At 26.1% G+C, this 18,523-nt stretch overlaps 1 protein-coding gene across 10 annotated transcripts in view; it reads left to right on the top strand.

The window, feature by feature from the left end:
* The window catches only part of LOC126908323 (GATOR complex protein MIOS), a 35,813-nt gene that overhangs the window by 11,044 nt on the left and 6,246 nt on the right, over window positions 1-18,523 (top strand). For all 10 annotated transcript variants that reach the window (XR_007704743.1, XR_007704744.1, XR_007704748.1 and 7 more), the window contains 7 exons: window positions 6,081-6,273; window positions 6,680-6,870; window positions 6,951-7,135; window positions 9,815-9,948; window positions 10,018-10,113; window positions 11,259-11,482; window positions 17,675-17,805. Coding sequence is in view for 3 of the 10 variants with exons in the window: in XM_050690254.1 (XP_050546211.1) it covers window positions 6,081-6,273; window positions 6,680-6,870; window positions 6,951-7,135; window positions 9,815-9,948; window positions 10,018-10,113; window positions 11,259-11,482; window positions 17,675-17,805 (1,154 nt within the window). In the remaining 7 variants the exon portion in view is untranslated. The remainder of the gene's footprint in view (window positions 1-6,080; window positions 6,274-6,679; window positions 6,871-6,950; window positions 7,136-9,814; window positions 9,949-10,017; window positions 10,114-11,258; window positions 11,483-17,674; window positions 17,806-18,523) is intronic.

Raw genomic sequence — 18,523 nt, 5'->3', positions numbered from 1 at the left:
TATTTCAAACTTGCAAGTTGAGTTAAAAGTTATGGTAATAAATTCATTTTTTTTTTATTAAAACTTTCACTTTAAAGAACAAAAAGAAGTAGGTTCAAAATGATTACTTTTAACATATTAAAAATCAATAATAATTTGAAAATAATTAATTATAAAAATTATATAATATATAATTAAAATAATTACTAATCTGGATATAATTAAGGAAATAGGAGTTGATGTTGGGTTGGGTTGGTTACATTTTTAACTTTATAATGCTATAACTCATTGAAAAGTGTACGAATCAACACAATTTTTTTATGAGAAATAATATTTTTTAATAATCCCTTTTTCATTCGACATACTTTATCTTAATCAGGGTATTAATAAGAAACTAGCAGATAATGTAGCTTTTGTAATTATCCACCAATTTCTTAGAATTAAACACTATCTACTGATTTGCATCGAAGCGTTTCTTATGATAGTGATTTTAATCACTTTCAGATTAAATCTATACTGGACCCAACTATGCAACATCCCCACTATGCCGCGACCCCACTGTACTGGGTTTTTTTTGTACTTAAAACTGCCATAACTTTTTCAAAAATGAACAAATAAAAATAATATTTTTTTATACTAAAAGCTTAGATATTTCCCTTTCATTTGATATAATTTTTTTTGAAAATCTAACACTTATTCTGCTCACTGGGAGGATTTAAAATAGTAACTTTTTTACAAAAAATAACTTTTTCAACTTAATTTTTGAAAATGTTCCGGAAATACTGCGTCCTTTAAACATATATCAAATTAAAGCTTATTTAATGTATTATAAAATGAAAAAAAAAAATTGTCCCGACTACCTATCTTCTATGCTTAAATGGCTACCATATTCAAAAATATGCTATTATAACAAATTTTTTTTTTTTAATTAAACACTATCTTTTTAAACAATTTTTTTTGTTCTTAATTATTTTTTTTTATATGTAAATACTATTTTTTAATAATATTAAAACATAAAAGTGATAGAAATAGTCTAATTGCACATTTGAAAACATCGCGAAATGTTGATTTAGAATATTATATTTTTGTTCTAATGTTCTAAGTGTATAAAACTTATAACTTTGTTAACTGTTAAACTTTATCAAAAATGACCAAATCAGTATAATTTTTTTTTATATAGATGCATGTCTTTATCTATCATTTGGTTTTTTTTTTTATAAATCTAACCCTTTACCTGCCCACAAGAGGGATTCAAAATAATAACTTTTTTTTTTTAGTTAAAGTAAATCATTAAAATTAATTCAGTTCTAGTTATTTCAATTGTAGAATCTTTTAAAATATCAAAAATTACTTAGAAATGATTACTATGATTTCTATTTAAGTGTTCTATTACGATAAAAATGCAAAAAATAATGAGTTTTTCTGATAAATTTACAATAAATAGTAATTAAAAAACTTTCTGACTGCATATTAATCTTAAAAATAACATTGTTTTAATTCTCATCAAATTTTCTGATTAATGATTTATTCTAGTCAACAAAAGAGTAATTTTGGCGAATAACAGAAAAAATTCCCAATCAAATTTTTTTTTTTTTTTAAAGTAGGAAATTGGTGGATTATTTTAAAAGTAACATCAACTCTTATTTCTTTAATTATATCATGATTAGTAGTTCTTTGATTTTAAAATATAATATATGAATATATACTAATTATAATTATTAAATTTAGTATGAAATTGATATTTAATATTGTAATTTAAACGGAGAAATTATAAAAATAATAAAGAAGTTATATTTTGCTTTACTTTTACGTGTATAAAAATTTAAAGGGCTTGATACAATAATTTTCAATAAAAACTGTTTGTTACTATAAAAAAATGCACTGGACTACAAGGAACTTTCATCAGAAGCAAAAATATACTTTTCTAAATCAAATTTTCGCGTTGTTTTCAAATCTGCAAGTAGACTATTTCTATCACTTCTAATTTTTTATATTATTACTAATTATATATATAAAATAATAATTAAAAGAAAAAAAAATTTGTTTTCAAATTATTACTGATTTGATTTTTAATATGTTAAAAATAATCAGTCCAAATTTTCAATTTTAACCTATTTTTTTGGTTCTTTAAAGTTGATGAAAAATTTTTGATAAAGATTTATGAAAGTTTATAGTAAAATAAATTGAATATATTACCATAACTTTTAGCTCAATTACAAGTTTAAAATTGACATCTAGGCCTGTCAACAAAGGAAAAATTGCGGAAAAAATTTTGTTTTTTTAAAAGTTGAATTAAAATATGTATAATGACATACTAATAGTCCTCAAGATTGGAATTGAGCTTTTTTTTTACAGCCTCGCAAAAGTTCAAAAATATGAGCTTTTTTAATTTTCTCAAAAAATATTTAACTTACAAAAAAAAGTTTCGTACAAAAGTTGTTTAAAAGACAATTATAAACAAAAAAATTATCTTATATTTTTTCATTTAAACAAATATTTTTCGAGTTACATTACATTTAATATGAGTACTAAAATTTATTTTCCAATTTTTTTCATTTTACGGTTACTTTTTATCATGTTATCCTTATCCTATCACAATGTTATAAATGCATATGTGTGTATGTGTGAGTTTATTTATTTATTGTATCATTAAAGTGTAGTGTATATTAATATACAAGCGATAGAGTAGGTAATTGATTTGACGCTATATTATTTAAACCCAACTAAACGCTAAATTGTACATTCCGAAACAACAATCATATTATGTCAATTGCCACCGGAATTTCTGGTAATATTTTTCTTTTTCTTTGCCTTAATCCCAACTACTTGGGGTCGGCCACCCTTATCCTAAGCTTCCACTTGACACGATCTCCCACATCTTCTACGCTCACATCAGCTGTCCTCAAATCGCATTCAATAGCATCCCTCCATCTCTTTTTTGGTCTTCCTCTATCTCTTCTTCCTTCAACATTCATTTCTATAACTGTTCTTACAGCTTTCGATTCTTCTTTCCTCATACCATGACTAAACAATCTAAGTCTATTTTCTGTCATCTTATCCACGATTGACGCAACACCTATACTTCCTCTTATATGCTCGTTCCTTATCCTATCTTCTCTAGTCACTCCACTCATCCAACTAAGCATTCTCATCTCTGCTACACTTATTCTCTGCTCTACTTTCTTATCAACCGCCCAACACTATGAACCATACATCATAGCTGGCCTCACAATTTCATACTAAATTTAAAAACTATAATTAGTATTTATTCATATATTATATTTTAAAATCAAAGAACTACTAATCAGGATATAATTAAAGAAATAAGAGTTGATGTTGCTTTTAAAATATTTCACCAATTTCTCTAAATGAAACACTATCTACAGATTTGCATCGAAGCGTTTCTTATGATAGTGATTTTAATCACTGTCAGATATCATCTATACTTGTCCCATCTATGCCTCGTCCACACTGTGCCTCGACCCCACTGTGCTACTGTTTTTTTATATAATATTGTTCTATCAGCCATTTTTAACTATAAATTAACTGATGAAAATGTAATTTGATTATTAGTGACATTAGTATTACCCATTTTTATATAAGAATTTTTTAAACATTTAAAAAAATATTTAATAAAAAAAGGATACAGTTAGATATAAAATGCTAATTCCATTATTCTTGTATATTTAATTCAATTAAATCAATTTTAAATAGATTTATAATTATTGTTTTAGTAATATTATTAATTGTCAAGGAAAAAAAAATTAAAAATTTTATTTTTGTGTCAGGCCACTTAAAACTAATAAAATATAAACATAAATAAAATAAAATATAAAAAGTAAACATTTGTTATATTCCTTCCACTATCCAAAAACAAGCGACTTCCACCGCTTTTTCATTTGCTTGCATTAGGTCATCTTCCATGCATAAGTTGGGGTTCCTTGGACATACTAATAGGTGTGCCATTGTCTTTTCTTGGGCGCATCTGCATTTTGTGTCAGAGTCGTTAAGGTAACCCCATCTCGACATGTTATTTTTTGATCTACCTACGCCTACTCTTATTCTGTTAAGGGTTCTCCATGTCTGCCATTTGTTTATTTACATTTTTTTAGGTTTGTTACCACTTGTTTACGTATGTTGGGAGGTGAAACACCTGTTAATAAGTATACTTTCTTTCATAAAGTTTATATGTATGACACTGGAGTGAAACTGGTCGATAGCTAGATAGAGAGTTGGGATCTTTTTCCGGTTTAAGTAATGCTACTACTTTGGATTTCCTCCATATTTTCGGAAGTCTTAGTGTAGATCTAACGTTATTGATAAGTTTCAATAGCCAGTGCTTAGCTGTAGGGCTAAAACATTGAATTTGTTCTGTATACATGTTATCCAGTCCAGCCGATTTTCCATTTTTTAACAACTTCATAGCGATTTCAAGTTCTTCGTACAGAAAAGGATCTCCTAACTCAGCGATTTCCTCGTTTATTATTCGCTTTACTCTTGGCTTAGGTGATTTTTTATTGTATTTATTTTTATTACACTTTCCATTTATTAGGAGGCTATAGGCGATTTGATTTGGAGTCACAATTGGAATAGTTGGCTTATTTTTAGGGTCGCAATCTAGATGTTTGATGAGATTCCAGGCTTTTTTACTGTTTTACTTCATGTCTTCACTGGTTAATAGATTGCATCACTTCGTTCTCTTCTCTTGTGCTAATGATTTCATTAGTACTTCACTTGCTTCAATTGTATTCTCTTCAAACGGGTTGGCCTCATAGAATTCTGTGTATTTATGTAAGGAGTCTGCTAGTTCGGTTTTTATACCTGGTATGTAATGTGTGTGAAAGCCTCTTGGGATATTTTGCCTTGATGCGAGTTTAACTTGGTCTGTGAAGTTATCTTAGTTCTCATTTGTTGGTACTATATCAATTATCAGGCTGACCAGAGCTTTTGTGAAATTATTCCAGTCGGCTTTTTTTAAAGTTGTATCTTCTCATATAAGGGATTTTGTTGGTTTTTGTAATTGCCATGATCTTACAAACAATGGATCGATGTTGAGTACGTGGGATTGGTCTCCACACTTCCTTAATGCATTATGATGGTACAATGCCATTTACAAAGTGTCATTTTGATGTCTGGGTTATAGACTTTTCTCCACCTACCACTAATAAAAGATGGTGGAAGCTTTGGGTCATGGATTAATGTCATTAATCCCATTTGACTCTGCCCATAATTCCACTTTGTGGCCATTGTCATCGGTTACATCATAGCCCCAACTAGTATGGTGAGTATTGAAGTCTCCTATAATGAAATTGTAGATTGAGCTTTAAAATTGAGTGGTTTCTTGAATTCGAAAATAGCATTTAGAGGTCTGTATATGGAAGTTACTGTACAGTTACCAAGTTCTATAGTAATATATATCAATATCTTTCTCTTTTGTAATTTGGGCTGAGTTTACTATTAGTGAGCTTCTTACAAATATTGCACTTCCATATTACCTATGTGGTCTTAAAGCAACAAGTTTCATGTCTTCGATCTTAGGCGTATTCATCTCCTTGCTTCTATGATTTTCCTGAATGCACAGAATGTCACACTTAATCTCTTTACATAACTCTGAAAGGAGTTGTTCTTTGTTTGAATTTATGCCTTCAATGTTACAAGAAATAATCGTCAGAGTTGGCCCTGAAAAGGGCCTTTTTGTATGACTCATATTTGTTAATTAAAGAGTATAGTGGGTCTAGGGTTAGAAAGATTAGTCAATGATATGCTTAGGGTCGGTACCGTTGTTTCCAGGGGGCGCCAAAAATGTACTTAATGTTCTGTTGTCAAACTGAAGTGTGCATTCAACAAGGAGGTTCTTTCTATGCCCCCCAGATTATTATTAAAAAAACAATATATATTGTTTAGTAAGCTAAGTCTCTATAAATGTTAAAAACTGAAATTACTACCTACTATAAAGTTATTTTCATTAGATAGAAAGAAGTTTATAAAATTATCTGTCATTTATCTTTGTCCTGGGTAAAAGTAAACTGATGAAATAGTACTTGAAATGTAGTTTAATATCAGGAATTTATTATATAAATTATTTATAATTTATATTTTAGATGCATCTCGTTCTACAAATACAGCACACACTAGAGCGGTGTTTGGTATTGATATTGCGGCTTACAATAATAATCATATTGTATCTTATAATGATAATAGTATTGTGCTATGGGATTCACGACATTTAGAAAAACCTGTTGTAACTCTTATTCAGAGCAAAAGTATTATCAAAGTTCAATGGTGTCCAACTAGGTAAATATATTAATGTAATATAAAAACTATTTATTGTATCTAATGTTTAATTATAAATATTACTTGTTATTATATGCACTTTATAAGTCATATTTTACTTTAAATTTTCAACACAATAGTATTTCTTGAAACATTAATTTTACTGTTGCACTTGTAAATTAATAATATTTTTTAAATAATCTTCAACAAACAAAAAATATCATCCAAATATTCTAATTAAAATACAATCTTTTTAAAATCTTTAAACACATTTAAACTACATGAGTATTTTAGAAAAAAAGTTAATTTCATAAATTTAATAGATACCCAAAAGATTTAACATTACATTTTTGTTGTTCATTCACTATAATATTTTCTTGTTATCATTTATTTATTTCAATTTATTTATAATCCAAAAATATTTTAGACATAATTTATTGGGATCATTACAAAAAGATACAATGGCTATTAGTCTACATGACATGCAACAAAGTATGGAGGAAGCTGAACCATCAGCTTTAGAAAGAACTGTACATCCCGGACAAGGAAATATTCACTTAGCATCATTTTCTTGGCATCCAATCCATGAAAATAGATTATTGGCTATTTCCCAAACTGGTAATGATTTTATTAACATTAATGTTGAACATATTTAAACTTTCCATTGTTATAAAATTATATATTTAAACTTTATCAAGGTATTATGAATGATTACTGGGTATTTGAAAGAATGACATTGAATTGGTCTACTACATCAAATATAGTATGGACTTATGGACAAAATAATCTTAAATTTATTAGTGATAAAGACTTGATATACTCATCTTTTGAAGATGTATCTATTGCAATAAAAATGCGAGCATTTTCTCAATATGGTATCAAAGTATGTTTTTATAATAATAAATTATGATTTAAATTGCTCATAATGATATGACAAATTCAATGACTTTTGACCTAGTTTATAATTTGTGTTAATTTCTTTTTAAAACAAATTTATGAAGCATGATTAAAAATCAAGAAGATATTAGTTTTACCATAATGTGTGTTTTTTATGTCTACCTGTGAAAATTGTTAGCTCTTACTAGACTGATTTTGTCGGTTTATGCATCAAAAAATCCTTTTTAAACTAGTTGAACTTATAATTCTCAAAAATTCTCAAAAATTTTAAATAATATCTCAAAATTAAGCTATTGTATAAAATGGCAATTTCAACATATATTCCTGTGTTTTAAACTAGTACATTTACTAGTAAAAGTATACATTAACTTTTCTTTTAGTATGCTTTTTGTAAAAACTCAATGAAAAATCTACATTAAGGATTTTAAAAAAAAAAATTACTTTATTTTCAATTAAGAAATTAATTTAACAAGCATTTAACATAAAAAAAAAAACTAAAAACATAAAAGTTGTAAAATTACAAATATACAAATTATTGTAAAATTGAACAAATTAATATCAAAATGTCTTTATAATAGAAATTTTAATTACTGTCAGATAGCATCTATACTTGTCCCAAATATGCCGCAACTTCACTGTTCTGGGTTTTTTTTTTTATTGGATAATGAAACTTCAATTACAAACATAATAATTATATTAGACTAATTATTAGTCTACTATAAAATATTAATTTTTAAAATATATTTAAAAATTTTTATTGGTTTAATAAAAGATATGTTTTTCTTCCGAAAGAAATTATTCTTTTTGTCCTCATTCTTATTCTCAATAAATGTATAACCATTGATAATAATAAAGTTATAATTCTAAATTGTTTTTTTCATTAAATAATTTTTAAATGTTCAAAATAATATTTTTATATTTAATTCTTTTGTAATTTTATACAAATCAGGAAAATTAACATTATCTTCTGTTAAACTTTAAATATCTCAAAAGTGTTGCAAAAATTATTATAGAAACTAATATCTAGTAATATATTTGAAACAATGTATTGTAATAGACCCAGTTTGTAAGATATTTTGACATTACAAATATAATATAATAATACTGTAAAAATTAAAAACAAATACCTTTTTTAATTTTAGAGAATATTAAATATTAAAATGTATTTATTATATTTAAAAATGTAATTGCTCTGTTTATAGAAAATATCAAGATCAACAAATTTAGTGTTATTCAATTTTACCATATGAGTGTTTATTTTTCAAGATAAATACAAAAAACTACTCTTTGGTTAAAATTTTTAACCCTCTTACAGTTGATAGGTCAGTCAACGAAGGAATAATTTTGACAAATGGCGGAAAAAATTCCCAACCAAATTTTTTTTTTTTAAGTTGAAGAAAGAAGAGGTAGAGGAAGACCAAAAANAAAGCTGTAAGAACAGTTATAGAAATGAATGTTGAAGGAAGAAGAGATAGAGGAAGACCAAAAAAGAGATGGAGGGATGCTATTGAATGCGATTTGAGGACAGCTGATGTGAGTGTAGAAGATGTGGGAGATCGTGTCAAGTGGAAGCTTAAGATAAGGGTGGCCGACCCCAAGTAGTTGGGATTAAGGCAAAGAAAAAGAAAAATATTACAAGAAATTCCGGTGGCAATTGACATAATATGATTGTTGTTTCGGAATGTACAATTTAGCGTTTAGTTGGGTTTAAACAATATAGCATCAATTTCCTACTCTATCGCTTGTATATTAATATACACTACACTTTAATGATACAATAAATAAATAAACTCACACATATGCATTTATAACATTGTGTCTAATGTAAGTATAACATGATAAAAAGTAACCGTAAAATGAAAAAAATTGGAAAATAAATTTTAGTACTCATATTAAATGTAATGTAACTCGAAAAATATTTGTTTAAATGAAAAAATATTAGATAATTTTTTTGTTTAAAATTGTCTTTTAAACAACTTTTGTACGAAACTTTTTTTTGTGAGTTAAATATTTGTTGAGAAAATAAAAAAAGCTCATATTTTTGAACTTTAGAGAGGCTGTAAAAAAAAGCTCAAGTCCAATCGATAAGGACTTTTAGTATGTCATTATACATATCTTAATTCAACTTTAAAAAAAAAAAAAATTTGGTTGGGAATTTTTTCCACCATTTTTCCTTTGTTGACTGGCCTATAATTAATTTTGACCAAAATTTGTTGGAATTCTTTTTCCCAATTTTTCAACAATTTTGGAAGGTGTAATCTTAAATTCTCTTGTAATAAAATTGTTAATCTTAGATGACCCTATATTATAGTTATAACGTTAGGCCATTTTAATATTGATATTTACTAAAGGCCTTAATTATTTTATCAAATAATGAGACGATTAGCAAAAAAGTAATTTTTTTCTAATATAAAATTTGGTGTGTCTGGCTCTCCTATTAGTCTGAACCTTATTCTGTTGCTGAGTTTATTATTTTTACTTTTACATAACACTTATGAATCCTGTATGTAACATTTTTTTATCAATTTGTGTGTATTATTACTCAATATATTTATTTTTAGAAAATATTTCAATTTTTGTACCATTATTATGAGCAAATTTTGATATTTTTTAGCACTTAAAGCTTCATGTCATTTTTATGATAAACTTACTTTAAAATGTGCAGGATTTTGTTGAAAATGCTAAACTTGTTGATGATCCTATCATAAAAAATGTTTGGTCTTGGTTAGATTTAAACAGAAGAGTTACTAAAACTGGTCTTGTTCCCACAACTTCAGATATACCATTTCCTGGTATAAAGTAAGTTTTTACTTTAAATTAAACTGAAAAAAATGTGTTTCTACGTGAAAATTTGTTGTATTTTTTCAGAACTGTTTTGGGTTTAGAATCTACAACAACAATATTAAAGTCTGAATTAAAACATGTGCAATGGGTTGACATCCAAGGAACTGTGAAAACCTATCGGTAGTTATGAAAATTAATTTTTAAATCGACTTTTTTAAATATTTCATTCTAGATTAGTTGGTTAAAATTATGTTTTTCTAAAAATTATAAACTTTAAAATACTTAAATTAATAACACTCCTATAAATTTAATTTAAATTCATATATGGAAAGGAAGGATTAAAAAGCTTTAAGACATCTGGATACTAACTTCTTTACAATAGTTAATTTTATATTTTATAAATGTTATACATTACTATTGTACGAAAAGTAAATGATAGTTTGTATACTAAAATGGTAGAAATACATAACACAAATGTTATGGTACTATTAATTATAAAATATTTTGATATCAATATTAAAAAAGTCAATATGTGTCCATCTGTCAGACATGACACTGAACAAGTCAGATATGATGTATTTTTTTTAAATAGTTTGTGTACTTTTTTAATAAAATTAATTAGTGTATGGAGTAATTGATGATTATTTTATTGTAGTTTTTTTGTACTATTGAAACAAGAATGATTTATTTTTTAACAAAAAACAGTTGATACTCTGATGTCATAAGCACTTCTTTTCTATTTCTTTTTAACAATAAGATTTTTATCAGCAAAGGAGAGAAAGAAAAAATTTTGATTATTCCTTTGATGTATTATTGAGCGACATTAGTTTACTCAACTTTTTTTTTAAAATTCGAAAAATATAAACACACTTGTAAATTAAATACATTTAAACTTACATCTCCAAGTCAAAAGTTTAAATGATAGCTATAGATTATACTAATAGAAAAAATATAAAACTTATACAAATTTTTATTTTTCTCCTCACTTATAAAACAAACCTGATTACTTCTTTATTTTACTATCAATAATAAAATAAAGAATTTATCACTTTTGGCTAATATTTCAAATTTAAACCAAAAATATTTAACTCAAAAAGTCACAAACAAAACTAAAAAATTTTGTATTTGTATTTTGGAAACATTGATACCATCATCAATTCTTTTATACAGTACATATAGTTATGATTAACACTGATGATTGTAACATCAACATTATTCCCAAATTATGATTTTTTTATGAATGTGATTTTTTAGTTTTAAATTAATATTTAAAATATATTTTTTATTTTATGTTATTAATTAATCCTATTGTAAAACTTATATAGAAGTTTAGCTAGAGATCATGCCCTATATTTGTGTGATTGGGGCTTTGACCGTAACAATGTGTCTCATATATCTAATTTATTAAGAAAATTAGAAAATGAAAATTCTTACACAAGAGCAGCTTCAATAGCAATATTCAATTTACGTATGCGTGATGCTATTGAAACATTAAATAAAGGAGCTAATCAGTTACCTCATCTAAGCATGATTGCAATGGCTCTATCAGGTATTTATTTTTAAGAGCTATTTGTCGTAAAAATAAATATATATATTTAAAGACTAATATGTTTAATTTAATTAAATTTATTATTATAAATATTGAATGAATTAAATATTTTTTATTCAAGCATTGTTATAAATAAGTATATGTGGGTATAAGATTAAAATTGGTATTAGTTAAGTTTAAATATTTTTTCAGGAGATATAAATTATAAATAGTTTAGTCCCATTGAAACTATTGTAAATAAAATAATATTGTTTCATTACATAATTTTATTGATATTGTAAATACCATTGTGTTAAAATTTAAATATTTCAAAATTTAAACCTCAATCAATAAATGTCATTAACCTTATACTCAATAAGTTTTACAATTTTTCTTTTTAAATTTTACTGATTTTAATCATTTAATTTTATTATGCTTATTCTGAAGTAATATTTTTCCTACAACACTCAACATGTCAGGTACTCCTACCATAGTTGGAAACATACTCATAAAGGCATTTTTCTTGATGTTTTAAAACACTTGCGAATGAGTACCAAAAATTTTTTGAAATTGATTATTGATTATGTATATAGTGCAGCAATAATTCAGGTGATTTTGTAAAATATTAGAAAGTTCAACTATTACGTTTTTGTAGATTCTAATATACTTTAGCTTCGATGCGAAGCTGAGAAGATATTAATTTTACTATGATGTGTTTTTTAGCTTCGATGCGAAGCTGAGNTGAGAAGGTATTAATTTTACTATGATGTGTTTTTTAGCTTCGATGCGAAGCTGAGAAGGTATTGGTTTTACTAAGATGTGTTTTTTTTTTTTTTTGTATGTCTGTTACCACTTTTTCTCAGCTCTCACCGAACCGATTTCTTTCAATGATACGTCAAAAGATCACAAATCGTATCTAGTCGAAGACATTACCCTTCAAAATTGAAAAAATTTCCCTCGTTCCCCGTAAATGGGGGAAACCTCCAAAAAAATTACAAATTTAAAAATGGCTAATTTTCGAAATTTTTTCAAATTTTTTTACTAAAAACTGCCGTAACTTTTTTAAAAATAAACATAGATTTTATAAATCTGACTTTTTACCTGCCCACAGGGGGGGGATTTAAAATGACAACTTTTTTACAAAAAATTAATTTTTTCAACTTAACTTTTAAAAGTGTTCCGGAAGGTCTGACACTTTTATATATATCTTAAATTAAAGCTAATGTAATATACTTTATTATGAAAAAAAAAAATTTCGGACTTTGTTTTATCTTCAGGGTGAAAATGGCTACCGAATGCTATTTTTGTGTGAAAATTTTCGATTTTGTATTTTCCATTTTTAACTTTATTATGCTATAACTTTTTGAAAAATGTATGGATCATTACAATTTTTTTATGAGAAGTAGTATTTATATAGATCTTTCATTCGACATACTGTTTTTTTAAATCGGACCATTTCCCTAAATACAGGGGGGATTCAAAACATAAAAATGCATATAGAAAGTAGAACTTTTTCAACGTAACTTTTGAAAGTGTTCCGGAAGGTCTGACACTTTTATATATATCTTAAATTAAAGCTAATGTAATATACTTTATAATGGTAAAAAAAAATTTCGGACTTTATTTTATCTTCATGGTGAAAACAGACATTAAACTTAATAAAAAAAATACGATTTTTGTAAAAAAATTCTTTTTTATATTTTTAACTTTATAATGCTATAACTTCTCGAAAGATGTATGGATCAATATAATTCTTTTTTTTGTAGATGCATGATGTCTTTACCTATCATTTGGTATATTTTTTTTATAAATCTGACTTTTTACCTGCCTACAGGGGGGGATTCAAAATGACAACTTTTTCACAAAAAATTGACTTTTTCAACTTAAATTTTGAAAGTGTTCCGGAAAGTCTGACACTTTTATATATATCTTAAATTAAAGCTAATGTAATATACTTTATCATGGAAAAAAAAAATTTCGGACTTTATTTTATCTTCAAGGTGAAAATGGCTACCAAATGCTATTATTGTGTGAAAATTCTCAATTTTATTTTTTACATTTTTAACTTTATAATGCTATAACTTATTGAAAAGTGTATTGATCAATATAATTTTTTTATGGGAAATACTATTTTTTAATAATCCCTTTTTCATTCGACATACTTTATCTTAATCAGGATATTAATAAGGAACTAGCAGTTTATGAAGCTTTTGGAATAATCCACCAATTTTTTAAAATTAAACACTATCTAAAGATTTGCATCGAAGCGTTTTTTTTTTATAGTGATTTTAATCACTGTCAGATATCATTATACTTGATCCAACTATGCCACGACACCACTGTGCCGCGACCCCCCTGTGCTGGGTTTTTTTATCTTAAGTATCTTAGTAATTATGTAACTTAAGATCAATCAATAATATTCATTTGCTATAAAGGTGTATTATGAAAACAGTAGTTATGCAAATATACAAAAATATATTCAATAATAATAATAATATTAAAAACGCTTGAGCATAAAAAGTTTAAAATGGTGTTTTAAAAAGTATAAAAAAAATTGTAGTATTTTACTGAAGATTTTTTTTAGTTTCGATGCGAAGCGGAGAAGGTATTAATTTTACTATGATGTGTTTTTTTTTTTTTATGTCTGTAGCCACTTTTTCTCAGCTCTCACTGGACCGATTTCTTTCAAGAATACGTTAAGAGATCACAAATCGTATCTAGTCGAAGACATTACCCTCAAAAATTGAAAAAAATCCCCTCGTTCCCCGTAAATGGGGGAAATAACCAAAAAAATTACAAATTTAAAAATCGGTAAATTTTGTCATTTTTTTCACTTTTTTTTTCTTAAAACGTCCATAACTTTTTCAAAAATCAACAAATCAACATAATTTCTTTTTATACTAAAACCTTAGATATTATCCTTTCGTTTGATATCATTTTGTTGAAAATCTAACACTTAACCTGCTCATGGGGGCAGATTTAAAATAGCAACTTTTTTACAAAACCTAACTTTTTCAACTTAATTTTTGAAAATGTTCCGAAAATACTGCGTCCTTTAAAAATATATCAAATTAAAGCTTATTTTATGTACTATAAAATAAAAAAAAAAATTTGTCCCGACACCTTATATACTATGTGCAAATTGCTGTCGAAATTTAAAAAAAAATGTAATATTTGCGATAAAAATCACCTTCTAGAACGATGTTTTTTGTACTTAAAACAGCCATAACTTTTTCAAATATTAACAAATAAAAATAATATTTTTTTGTATTGAAACCTTAGATATTTCCCTTTCATTTGATATAATTTTTTTTGAAAATCTAACACTTATTCTGCTCACTGGGGGGATTTAAAATAGTAACTTTTTTACAAAAAATAACTTTTTCAACTTAATTTTTGAAAATGTTCCGGAAATACTGCGTCCTTTAAACATATATCAAATTAAAGCTTATTTTATGTACTATAAAATAAAAAAAAAAATTGTCCCGACGACCTATCTTCTATGCGCAAATGGCTACCGTATTCAAAAATATGCTATTTTAACAAAATTTTTTTTTTTAATTAAACACTATCTACAGATTTTGTATCGATGCGTTTTTTATGATAGTGATTTTAATCACTGTCAGAGATCATCTATACATGACCAACTATGCCACGACCTCACTGTGCCGCCACCCCACTGTGCTGGGTTTTTTTTTTTTATTTTTTATAATTTTTTTTTTGTGTGTCTTAATTTATAGTCTTCATTTTTAGCCCTTTTCATGCCATTACTTTCATATTCATCATATTGGTTTCTTATATTTTGAAGGACAATTTTAAGACTCAATTAAATTAATTGCAGTGTACAAATCAATTACACCACTTTGAATACTTTTACTACACTTATTAAATAGTTCGAGAATATTATGTCATAATTCACACATAATGACAGTTTCTAAATAACCGTATACTGAGCTTAAACAAGAAGCTTGGTGTCGAGTTGATTATTTTTGAAATGTATCATTTTGAATTTTTTTTAATGCTTCATTAATATTCTCGTAACTTATAAATATCGCTTTAACAGCCTCAGCATTTGCACTCCATCTAGTAACTGATTTGGATTTAGAAAGTGGACAATTTTTTACTAAAGTTTTTTTTTAAATATCCCAGCGTTGGGTAGAGGCGGAAAAAAAATTGTAAACTTATTGGACAAAACCGAAAAATGAAACTGCTTCAATACAACAATCTACAGCAGATTGTGGAACGAGATTCAGCGAATGTCCACGGAATATAATCAATAAATGAATTGCACTTTTTTATTTCTGCTTGCATACCAGTATAAGTCCCACTCATGTTGCTAGAGTTGTCATAGCCCACGACAATTTTCTATGATAATATTTTTTTCTTTCAAAAAGTTAAGTAAACACAAAGAAAGATTTGCACTTGTATGACTTGTAACATGAATAAAAATAATGAAACGTTCTACTGGTCCATCATTATTCGAATTATACGAAGCTAAGAAAGTATTAATTATACTATAATGTGATTTTTTTTTTGTTATCACTTTTTCTCAGCTCTCATCGAACCGATTTTTTTCAACGATACGTCAAAAGATCACAAATCGTATTTAGTCGAAGACATTACCTTCAAAAATTGAAAAAATTTCCCTCGTTCCCGGTAAATGGGGGAAATCTCCAAAAAAATTACAAATTTAAAAATCACTAATTTTCGAATTTTTTTCAACATTTTTTACTAAAAACAGCCATAACTTTTTCAAAAATGAACATATCAATATAATTTTTTTTTTTATAGATGATTGATGTCTTTTCCTATCATTTGGTATATTTTTTTATAAATTTAACCCTTTACCAGCCCACAGGGGGGGATTCAAAATGACAACTTTTTCAACTTAACTTTTGAAAGTGTTCCAGAAATACAGACACTTTTATACATAACTTAAATTAAAGCAAATGTATTATAATTTATTATATAAAAAAAAATTTCAGACTTTATTTTGTCTTAATTGTGAAAATCGCTACCGCATGCTATTTTTATGTTAAAATTCTCGATTTTATATTTTACATTTTTAATTTTAAAATTTTATAACTTTTTGAAAAATGTATGGATCAATACAATTTTTTATAAGAAATAATATTTATATACTTCTTTCATTCGACATGCTTTTTTTTAAATCGGACCTTTTCCCTTAATACAAGGGGGGATTCAAAACATAAAAATGCATATAGAAAGTAGAACTTTTTCAACTTAACTTTTGAAAGTGTTCCGGAAAGTCTGACACTTTTCTATATATATTAAATTAAAGATAATATAATCTACTTTATTATGTAAAAAAAAAATTTCGGACTTTATTTTGTCTTCATGGTGAAAATAGCTACCGTTTTCAAAAATATACTATTTTTGTATTAAAATTCTTGGTTTTGTATTTTATTTTATTATAAGGGGATTACACTGATTTTCATAAATATTATATCAATCTAAATGACATAGTATAAAAAATTAATCATATTTAAATTTTTTTGTTTCTTTGAAGTGAGAAAAATAACTTTAAAATTTGAACTAGCTAATTTTCCATTTTTATTAAGTGACAAATGAGACGTATGGTTTTTGAGACGGTAACACTTGGGTCTTTCACGACTGTGGCACTGAATTTTTATTAATTCTTTTTGAGTTAAAAAAAAATGTTTAGCCAATTTTTTCATGTCACGAAAGCTACGAACAGTTGCCTAGTCGTTAACACTTGTGTTTTACATGCCTAGGATACGAGGTTCAAATCCGTCTGTGGCCAATAAAATTTTGCATTTTTTTTGAGTTAGAATAAAATTTTCAAATCATTTGATTTTTATCTCATTTAGATTCAATAACTTCAATAAATATCAAGGATTCCATTACTGTAGTCTCCTCTCGTGAGAAGAAATTCATATTAATATTATTTTACTATGTGGTTTTCTTTTTGTAGTTATCATTTATTTTCTCAGCTCTCATAAGACCTACTTTTTTGACAAATTTTTTTTTTTAAATTAAACACTATCTACAGATTTGCATCGAAGCGTTTTTTATGATAGTGATTTTAATCACTATCAGATATCATCTATACTGACCCAACTATGCCACGACCCCACTGTGCTGGGTTTTTTTTATTTAATAATGTCAATTTAAAACTTACAAGTGAACTAAAAGCTATGGTAACAAATTCATTTTTTTTTTTTTTTGAAGGTTATAGCCCAGATAAATATAGTATGTGGCGAGAACTGTGCTCAAAAACTAGGGAAAAGTTAACTGATCCTTATTTACGAGCAGCTTTTGCTTTTTTGACTACTGATTCGGATTCACATGATGCAGTTTTGGTAATACATATATATTAATAATTTTTTTTTGGGTACAAATTAATATATCGTTTTATAATAACTAGATTACAGATTTATATACATTAATAATTTTTGTTTTAGTTAATGTAAAGAGATATAAGTTCATAATAAATTATTGCAAGTTTATATTTAAGCAAAAAATAATGATTTTGCTGTAGAGTGAAACCCTAAAACTATATCTTCTGTTACAATTTATTTCTTAGTTTTTAATTAAAATTAATACAGGCAGGTAGGTCTGAACAATAGGTGGGTGAATGCCCAAAGGCCCAATCACAAATTTACTAGCCTGTCATGATTAATGACATACAGTTTTTTTTTTTTTCCTTTTATTTTTTTATGGTAGTGATATTTTTTATTTTAAGGTTTCACGCCCATATAGGTCTTCATCTGACTAGTGATATGCTCAGAATAGCTTAACAAAATGTATAAATGCATATAATTGCTTTCATATATTGCATATAAGTGCTCAAATAAAAAAAAATTGAGACACCAAAAAGGCTAAGTAACCTTAATTAGTACATATATTAATTAAATTTAAGATAAAAACATTATATGAGTAATTTTTTTCCTACATCTCTTCAAGAAAGTATTATCTATCAAAATTTTTGAATATCAAATTTTGTCCAATTCACAGATTTTACTTCTTATAGAATCTCAACAATAGTATTATCTGTGATATGAAAGTGACAAAATTGAC

The sequence above is a fragment of the Daktulosphaira vitifoliae genome, unplaced genomic scaffold (genome assembly GCF_025091365.1).
Source record: "Daktulosphaira vitifoliae isolate Bord-2020 unplaced genomic scaffold, ASM2509136v1 Scaffold_5, whole genome shotgun sequence".
Lineage (NCBI taxonomy): Eukaryota > Metazoa > Arthropoda > Insecta > Hemiptera > Phylloxeridae > Daktulosphaira > Daktulosphaira vitifoliae.
The sequence above is the reverse complement of the archived record's forward strand: the minus strand, read 5'-3'. Positions and strand labels throughout refer to the sequence as shown.